At 33.6% G+C, this 9,629-nt stretch overlaps 2 protein-coding genes across 2 annotated transcripts; one reads left to right on the top strand and one right to left on the bottom strand.

Moving 5' to 3' along the window:
- Window positions 1–3,314: 3,314 nt before the first annotated feature.
- Window positions 3,315–4,121, top strand: LOC121255986 (40S ribosomal protein S16-like). The gene has a single exon (XM_041156561.1). It carries the CDS (start codon window positions 3,480–3,482, stop codon window positions 3,915–3,917), a length of 438 nt encoding a protein of 145 aa, XP_041012495.1. The 5' UTR covers window positions 3,315–3,479; the 3' UTR covers window positions 3,918–4,121.
- A 3,112-nt stretch (window positions 4,122–7,233) lies between these two features.
- LOC121255979 (caffeoyl-CoA O-methyltransferase) lies at window positions 7,234–9,128 on the bottom strand. The gene is made up of 5 exons (XM_041156555.1): window positions 8,937–9,128; window positions 8,686–8,765; window positions 8,258–8,402; window positions 8,028–8,159; window positions 7,234–7,666 (listed from the first exon to the last, which is right to left on the bottom strand). Exons 1-5 carry the CDS (start codon window positions 9,027–9,029, stop codon window positions 7,373–7,375), a joined length of 744 nt encoding a protein of 247 aa, XP_041012489.1. The 5' UTR covers window positions 9,030–9,128; the 3' UTR covers window positions 7,234–7,372.
- Between the last annotated feature and the right edge of the window lie 501 nt (window positions 9,129–9,629).

Genomic DNA, 9,629 nt, shown 5'->3' with positions numbered 1-9,629 from the left:
AAACCAGTGTGTAATATTAGGCATTTTGCTTACTTTATTGGCATTTGGTCAGGCCAATCTAGGGCTCTACTGTCCCCGCCTTCAATAGGCCCCATAATAAATATATATATTATGACCCTCAAATTATAAATTATAGAAAAAAAAAAAAGACGGGTTAGCATAAGAGATGGATAAAATCTCACCTAAAATAAAATCAACATTAAATGATAACTTTTGGTTAAAAACTTAGTTAATGTAGAAGTTTTCCTCAAAAAAATATTACCCAAAATGTAAAAAATGTTCAAACAATGGAGAAACTGGAATACAAGTGGCAAAATGATGACGTATTACTCTTGAATATTTTCTAAAATATGATGTGTATTTTGAAATTGATGGCCTTGATTTGTTTTTCAAAATTAAATATTAAAAGAAATACTACAGATAGGAGATAATACTCCAATTACATACGTAGATTCTCTTGCAAATTGTTATATTGTTTTGAATAATATTATATATAGTCGTAGAGTACATAAGTGCTGTATAATTCTTTTGAAAAACAGTTGAGTTTACTATTAAAAATTTAACTTTTTCATGTGGATCCTGTATTTATTTATTTTTTTTAAAATAATTACACGACACTTGTATCTTCTATTACTGCAAATATCATTTTTCTATTGTTTATTGATATGATTAATTAGCTAACCAATAATAATTGTTTTGCATACCAAAAATTAACTCCAGATTTTAATAAAGTTTCATTAATTTATATTTAAATATTATTATCATTTTTAAGTTAAAATCTCATATCAATGACTTGCCTTAGAGCGTTCGTAGCTGGTGTCACATAATATTGTTTTTCCTATAATTTGAAGCTCATTTTACGGTTTTGGTTAAAATCCCTCCAATATCCAAATCTTTATTTTAGGAAAAAATTTTAGAGGATGAACAATAGTTTTCTAAATATAGGAAATCATTATTCATCTCCTAAATTATTTTTTATCAATATTTTATTCTAATAAATAAAATAAATTCTTTTTTTAATTATCTACACTTTCTCTCATACTCATATTTATTATAATTTTAAATAATAATTTTAAAATAATTACTAAATATATAAAAAAATTAATTTTAAAAATATTATCATACCCGTAAAAAAATAATTTAAATTTTTGTTTAATATATTCACTAGAGTAATAGTTCAAAACATAAGAAAAAATATTGAGTAGTTAAATTTGTAAATGGAAGTAAGAGAAAAAATTAATAAAAAAATAGAGAAATATTATTTAAATAAAATAGAGAAAGGATATGGAAATATTATTTTAATAAAATATGAGATTTTTTAAAAATAAGTAAAATTTAAGAAAAAAAATTTAGAGAGTATGATTTTTAACTAAATTATATGAAATTTTATGAAAAATGGGATGGAATGATCTTAGGTGACACAATTATTTACCCGCCCGATACCAAGATGATACCCTTCCCTTTGTCGAGGGTTATAGTGTGCCTGTTCTCGCAATTCGAAATTTGCTAGAAAACATTCAATAACTGTTTTTTAAATTAAAAATGATAGAGAAACGTACCAAAATGTGACTGTCCGTGAATTTATCTGTACTTTGTTTTTTTGAAATAGGAATTTCTCTGTACTTGTAGTATTAGTTATTGTTTGAATGTCGAAATAAAATGAGATGTAATAAAAAATATATAAATAATAATAAAATAATTTGTAAATAATAATGAAGTAGTTTAGATTAAAATATTTTATGGACTTTTAGAAAATGTGAGATAACAAGTTAAATAAAAATATTATAAAGTTAAAATATTATTACAATATAATTTTTTAATTTTATTTTTGTTTTAAAATTTGAATAAGTTGAATTATTTTTTAAAAATGATAGAGATACAACGTTGTTTTTACAATATTTTATACAATTATGTTTTAAATGTTAGATATTTTATAAAATAACTTATAAAAGTAATATTACTTTACATAAATACCTTCATTTTAAAATTTGATTATATAAAGAGCTGTAAAAAAGATTGTACATGTATAAATTATTTTTAAAAAATACTTCTCATTTAAAATATTATTGTATAAAAGGTTGTAAAAAGGGTTGTATGTTAATCATTACTCTTTTTTTTTTTTGTATTTTGTTTGAAAGTTTGGTAAATTTGTAATATTTAGGTACCGATTAGATCAGAAAGTTAAAAATTTGAAATTGAAAAGTATATGTTTAAGTGATATTTAGATATTAAAATGAGATGATCTGAGATAAACTATCTCAACATCCAAACCGAGCCTCTATATTTTTTGCTTTTGTAGAAATTGTAGTTAATTATGCTTGAGAATGATTTTTTAAAGTAAAATAAATTATCAAAATATTATTCAATACCCTTTACTTTTCTAATTTTTTTGTGACACCCTTAGGCTGTAAACATTAATTGTTTAAAACGTGCAAGTAATTAAACTAATTGTAAAATCTTCTAAAATTATTATTAATTTGCTGGTATTGTTCCGATGGCTAAATAAAATTTTCTCCTCAAGTTAAAGGCAATCACCAATCACACACAGCTAATGACTATTGACAGGGGTAGCAAATTATGTTTTCAGGTCATATTCATGTCGTGTTAAGTCATAAATATTTGATTATATAAGTCAACCAAAATCTGACCCGTTAAGTTAAAAGTGTCAAACTTTCAAATCATAACTCAATCCATTTAGATAACGGATCATGCTGTGTCACTTTTTTTGAACTGTTTAATAATTAACTATAAATAAGTTAATACAATATGACTCATTTAAACTCATTTCATATAAATTAGTTAAACTAACACACATAACTCATTTGACATTATTAACATAATTTTACATAAAAGAAAAAATCTATATTTATTAATAGTCACAATATCTTAAAAAAATAAGACTACAAACTAACAAAAAAGATCAATAATTTTTAAATTTCAACGTATAATAAAATCAATATTACAAACCCTACAATAATAAATATAATCATAGGTCTAAAATTAAAATCCTAATGATAAAAATATAAGCATAATAATAAAAATATAAACATACTGAAAATATTAATATTACAATTCAAAAATAATAAAATTATAATTTAAAATAAAATCTAAACGAGTTAAAACATATTAATTTCAGATTAAGTAGATTGACTTGTTAGTAATCTGATTATAAATTATATCTTAACGAATTAATTCCTTTTGATCCAAAGCCGTGAAGATAAATCTAAACCTATTAATTTCCTGTCATGTTTATGTTTGGTTTTAAGTTGCCTCACTTATTACCAGTTGAACGGCTGGGATTGACTTGGTAAATTAATATTTTTCCCGAATCGAGGCATTTACATCCCAAGCCAAAACCCTAGGGCGAACACGACATACCCATATAAATACCTTGTTTCGCCTCCATTTCTTCATATTCACCAAATTAGGGTTTCTGTTTCTGCGATTTTACTTCAGGAGGACTCTCTTGCAAAGCAGCAATGGCTACCGGTCCTGTAGAGTCGGTGCAATGCTTCGGGCGCAAGAAGACGGCGGTGGCTGTGACCTACTGCAAGCGGGGTCGTGGTCTGATCAAGATCAACGGGTGCCCGATCGAGCTGGTGGAGCCGGAGATCCTGAGGTTCAAGGCCTACGAGCCGATACTCTTGCTTGGAAGGCATCGTTTCGCCAATGTTGACATGCGGATTCGTGTAAAGGGTGGAGGCCACACTTCCCAGATCTACGCCATCCGCCAGAGCATAGCCAAGGCTCTCGTTGCGTACTACCAGAAGTATGTGGACGAACAAAGCAAGAAGGAGATTAAGGATATCCTCGTCAGGTACGACCGGACCTTGCTTGTCGCTGACCCGAGACGCTGTGAACCCAAGAAGTTCGGTGGTCGCGGTGCCAGGGCTAGGTTCCAGAAGTCATACCGTTGAGGAATCGAAAATCCCAAATCAAAAGGCAAAGTTTTTATTTTTAGCTGTTTTGAGGTTATCGTTTTCGTATTTAAGGTTTGCATGCTAATGGGGTTTCTAGTATTTTTCTTTTCATTCATAATTATTGAACTAGCTGTTGGTTGTTGCTTTCGGTTGATTTGAACTTGGAGATTTTAGATAAAATATATGGAATCCTTTGCTTTAGCACTGTGTTTTGGGGCTTTTCTTGCTGCGGAATGTTTACGGTTTTTGTTACGGCTACTTGAATTTGCGTTCAAACGCATGGTTGACTCAATTTGGCTCGCTGACTCCCGAGTGTCCTGAGTTCTTGATTGGCTACGGGTTAATGTGTTGATATGTTCTTATTAGTGCAGTCGTCAAAGTTGTTTGGTGTTCCATTCCATTTTGCATTTGATTGTCGGTGAAGGCCCGGACGTTTGTGGGTTTATAATCCTTAGGTAGTTTGATTCCTTTTGATAAGAATTTATGATATCTGATGGAAGTATCATTAAGTGCTCGACTGTTGCTATTTATTTCGGATATTCTGATGGATAAAACCTTGATACCGGAAACAATACATTATATTTGACTTGATGAATGTGATATGCTGCTTAAAATTAAGAAAAAAATCTAAAATTAAAACTCGCGGACTAGTGTTATTTATTTTTTTCGGTTTACTTCGAATATTTTGTTAGTCTTCTGGTTTAACCTTATGTCAATATTATGCACAAGAAGTATAAAAAAGACAAGCCTATCTAGAAGAAGATAAAGGCAGAAGAAAGTCACTTTAAATTGTTGGATATCATGACGAAGTATGTGTATAGGGAAGCCAATGCTGTGGCAGATTTCTTTGCCAAAGATGATGCAGGTGGCGTTTCCAAAATGGAAAATGCTTGGTTGCCCTCCAAATGTGTCCCCCAGAAGTGCCCCTAGCTCATTTTTTTTACTGTTTAAAAAGTTACCACTAGTGAATTTGTGTGTGTGTGTGTGTGTTTTTTTTAACATTAAAAAAAAGAACAAAATGCACTGGAGGCACTTTTGGGGGCACATTTGGAGGGCAACCTAGCATCACCCTTCAAAAATATATTATGAGAAGAGATGCTTACATTAGCAGTTAAAGGGAATCTGACTTTGGACAAAGTGGGTTGTGCATATGTAAGGTGTAAATAATTCTTTATTTAGTTTTTGCTGCATGTTCGTTGGATTGATGTATACGGGGTGTTGTTCCCACCAAAGTTTGTGAGCTATGAAATGTAGTAGTTGTTTTGATTAAAAAGAAAAGTCACCTTAGATTTAGCCCATTACAACCAATGGAAGCATTCCAAGACAATATTGATGCGTAGTTATTCTTTTCTAGTTGTGGGTCTATCTGTTTTTACCGGCATTTATCAAATGTTATCTGTGATCTTTCTAAGGGTATGGAATCTTGGACTTTGCAGTTGTGTATGAGACGCTGAGTAGAAGGTAAGCACATCAGACTTATTCGCGATCTTCATTTGATGGAAACTTCGATTTTGGAGTTCTTCATTAGTTGGAAGAAACTGGGGGAGGGTATAGGATGTAGGATGCAATATAATAATTGCGCATGCAGCAGTCTTAGAATACCTTCCCATCATCTGCGAGAAATTGGCCCTTGCGACTAGTTTCTCCCGTGGTTGGTTAGTTTGCGACGACAATAACTACGTTCGATTACGCTGATGATGACCCATATTTTCAGTTTTGCTTAATGCGTCGGATTCACAAATAGTTTTTTGATCCTGTCATCAGGTATTCTCAAGTTATGCGTACCGTGGTCGAGTAAGTTGAAAATATGCATAAGATTGCTAAACCTCAGAGCATTCACAAATAAGCTTCTCTAAACCCAGGAGATAACGTCTACTCTCAGAATCCGAGGTGTAGAGAAATTACAAAGAAGCCCTGTAATACCGAAGCAAACTTCTGTAAAGCAAGGAGAAATGGGCAGCCTATACCTCTTTAAGGCCTAAGCCGAAAACCAAAGCGCGGGAGCATCTGATGATAAACCAGCAACCTACCTATCTAACGTAACATAGAGAATGTTCTGAAAAAAAGCAATAGGTGCAGGCCCGGCAGCCCAGCTCTTCATGATGGACCAGAATTGCTAACATCTATCACCTATGAAACTCAAACAGAAGATAAAGAATTGAAAATGAATGAAACAGCCTACTGACATACAAACACATCCAAGACCCCAAAAGACAAGCCATTTGCAGTTTTCATTTTTGGGCAATAAGTCTTTTGCAACGAACAAGCTTGAAATAAGCTTTTGGCTGGAGGCTAGCCAACTCGAACAGTTGCATTTGATCTGAACCCACCGCCATATGCACAGCACTGAGAAACTGAGCTCTCTTTCCAATCGAGAAAAAGAATTCCGGCTAATACACAAATGGGGGCTTCAAAAGAAGGAAAAGCAAAACAGCTTTCAGAAAAACATCAGACATACAATGGCAAGGCAACGAAGTATTAATATATTGTCGATGACCATGGTGATCGAGCCCAATGAACAGAAAAAACCAGGGGGAAAACGTGTTGCAAATTACCACAAATACAATGAATGCATTAAACAATCCAACTAGCATCAAACCATACCGGGACCACATGGTACCTGCAAGACAAATGTTGACCACATGGCTGCGGGTGCAACCAACGATATTCCAGGCAAAACAACTGGAGTTGGAGACCAAACATAGTCAAAGTCTAACTTGCTACATCACTTTGTGCCAACCAACCATCCGTCAAACTTGTATTTTTTATTTGTAAGTTTGTTAGCTCACGTGTGACCATGTGACATACGGATTATTAAGAAGGAAAATACTAGTATGCCGCTTCAACTTGACCGCTCTTTTTGACGGCTTGGCAATTTTTTTTTTTTACTTAGTGATTAAAGAAGTATTTTTAAGTGTATTGGTGTATTTTTTTTATTTTTTAAAAATATTTAAATGTATTAAAAAAATGTGAAATGAAAAAAGCAAAAAAAAAAAAAAAAGATAAATGCTAGGCGGCATAGTAGCATTGCCCTTATTAAGAATAGTTCACGTCACATGTGTCTACTTCAACTTGTCACATGAATTTACAAAACGTATTAACAAATGTGTTAGTACCCATAACTGCACAATATCTGAATGTTAGGCTGCTTGCACAACCGATTAAGGGGCTAATATTTTCCTTTTCTTTTGTATGAATTTAATCTTTGTTCTTATTGACTTCAATTTCGGATACAATTAAACATACATATATATGGACCATATACCATCATTTAAATACAAATATGGGATATCGTGGCATGACAGTTAAATCAAAATCAAAACCACAAATACATGGTCATCATCAATCACTCACCGTCCATTACAAAATACAGATGCGAGTAAAAATTCAAAACAAGAAAGATAATAAAAGCAATCGAACGGTGAAACAGCGGTATTCGGGGGTTTGGTTCATCATTTGATTCGACGGCAGAGAGTGATACCATCACCAACAGGAAGCATGCAGATCTCAATCCGAGGGTCGGCGGCAAGGGCCTTGTTGAGCTCTAATACGAAGTCCCTATAGTACCTCACGTACTTGCGGAGGGGAGCATCAGGAGGCGCCACGACGGAGCCGTTCCAGAGGGTGTTGTCGTAGCCGATCAATCCTCCGACTTTCACAAGCTCGACCAGCCTCTTGTGGTAATTTAGGTAGTTGTCCTTGTCGGCGTCCACGAATATGAAGTCATAAGCTCCATGGTTCTTTTCCTGTGGTTCACCAAACATCTAACTTAATTTGCTTTCAATATCCTATCATATTTATAATGTTTTAAGGTACCAGTACGTCGTTATCGATCGTATTTTGTTTTTTCTTTTATCATCAATGTATCTCTAGCTTATAATATAGTGTTAGATTCCGTCTTTAATATGCCTATCTATGAATAAGGTTACATAGTAAAAAAAAAAATGCAAAAGTTGTGATTTTTATGGCTTTGTTATCAATCATAGATCTTGTCTGAAGAGATCATCATAACAGTTTTGAGTGCCTTTTTTAAATTTTCAAAGAATGAAGTGTTAAAAGTAAATAAATATATGAAAGGTAAGTGTAATGGCTCGAGATCAAACGTACATCTTCAACCATTAGGTCAAGAACTGGGAGAGCAGGGCCTTCTCTGAAGTCGATCTTGTGGGAAACACCGGCTTTTTCGATGACGGGCAGGCCGAGCTCGTAGTTTTCTCTGTTGATGTCCATGGCCAAGATCTGTGACAATCAAAATTAATGGAATATTCTGAGCTGAATTTGGCATTCGCTATATATATATGTTATTTGTTTTTGTGATAGTTTTGTTTGTTACTCACCTTTCCATCCTCCGGAAGAGCGAGGGCTGTGGCGAGGAGGGAGTAGCCAGTGTAGACACCGATCTCCATGGTGTTCTTGGCGTTGATGAGCTTGATCAGCATGTTCAAGAATTGCCCTTCATCAGCTGAGGTGGTCATGATGTTCCTGGTTTACCATTCAAACCAAAATCATATTATAAGATCGATAGAATCTTGATTAGTCGATTGAATTCATTGTTTCTCATTAACAAGCTTTTGAGACTATGGTATCAAAGTTCATCAGGATTTCGAAGTTTCATTTTGTATTGCAGAAATTTAATCCCGAATGAACTTAAAATTGAAACATTGGGTTATCTTTAATTTTGAAAATCTGGCAGGGAGAAAAAAAAAAAAAAAGAAAAAGAAAAAAAAGACCAAGCTAGGAAAAGAATCTTAATCATTCAGCTCACCATGGATGCTTGGCTGTGACCTCTCTGAGCTCCTTCATGGGTTCAGGCTCTCTCGGGTAGACACTGGTCTCCAATATATACTACAAAATAAAAACCAAAAAAAGGAAAGATTTTTAATTAGAAACCCAAAAATGGAAGAACTATGAATGAACTAATTCAGAAGCCCATGAGTGGTTTTCCTCTCTTTCATTAATTTCCCTTTATTGATTTCTTGGGGTGTTTCAAAGCTTAGATGGTAAGACATGATATACCTGGTAAAGAGCATCACTCTGCAACAGGCTCTTGTGGCCAACCTCCTGGTGCCTCCCGGCCTCGTTCTGCTTTTCTTCTACATTGGTAGCCATTACTGTAATATTTTTCTTCTTTCTTCTTCTTCGGTTTTTTGGTCTGTGAGGACTTTTGCTGATCACAAGTTGACAGACGTTTAAGCCTGATCAGGAAGGAAGAAGGAGGAGGGATATATATGGGGGAAGGGGTCCTCTTTGAGCTATCGGACCGGGAGTTGTTGGACCGCCCGCCAGTGCCATACCGGTCGGGGGTTGGTGAGTGACTGCAAATGTATGAGTCTAGGTGGAGGCCCCACTCATGCAAGGACCCATTAATTTATATTTCGTAGTAAACGGTTCACTACTTGCGGAGTCGTACTGGTACACTAATTAGTGGTTGAACTGTAGTGGGTGTCATTTTGGCTTCATTAAACTATTGGAAAAAAAAAAAAAAAATTGGAACCCATTTTTCAGGAATGCAAGAAAAAGTTACGTGCCTGTTAAGAATAATTTTCACGTGCTTGTTAAGAATAATTTTCTTTTCTCGAAAAGATCAGCAAATAAAAAAATAAATAGGAGGCTGATCATATATATATATATATATATATATATATATAATATATATATTTTTGTGTTGTTATCTTTTTTCTTTATCTGACGCAAGCAGACATGGAGAAT

The sequence above is a fragment of the Juglans microcarpa x Juglans regia genome, chromosome 3D, assembly GCF_004785595.1.
Source record: "Juglans microcarpa x Juglans regia isolate MS1-56 chromosome 3D, Jm3101_v1.0, whole genome shotgun sequence".
NCBI lineage: Eukaryota > Viridiplantae > Streptophyta > Magnoliopsida > Fagales > Juglandaceae > Juglans > Juglans microcarpa x Juglans regia.
Note: the sequence above shows the minus strand (reverse complement) of the source record. Positions and strands in the feature narration are given on the sequence as shown.

Bases quoted from the DNA above. Each gene is read 5' to 3' on its own strand.
- LOC121255986 (XM_041156561.1), top strand. From the start codon at position 3,480: ATGGCTACCGGTCCTGTAGAGTCGGTGCAATGCTTCGGGCGCAAGAAG.
- LOC121255979 (XM_041156555.1), bottom strand. From the start codon at position 9,029: ATGGCTACCAATGTAGAAGAAAAGCAGAACGAGGCCGGGAGGCACCAG. The intron at 8,403-8,685 runs GTGAGCTGAATG...ATGGTAAACCAG, and splicing joins GTCACAGCCAAGCATCCATG to GAACATCATGACCACCTCAG. The intron at 7,667-8,027 runs GTACGTTTGATC...GGTGAACCACAG, and splicing joins TTGACCTAATGGTTGAAGAT to GAAAAGAACCATGGAGCTTA.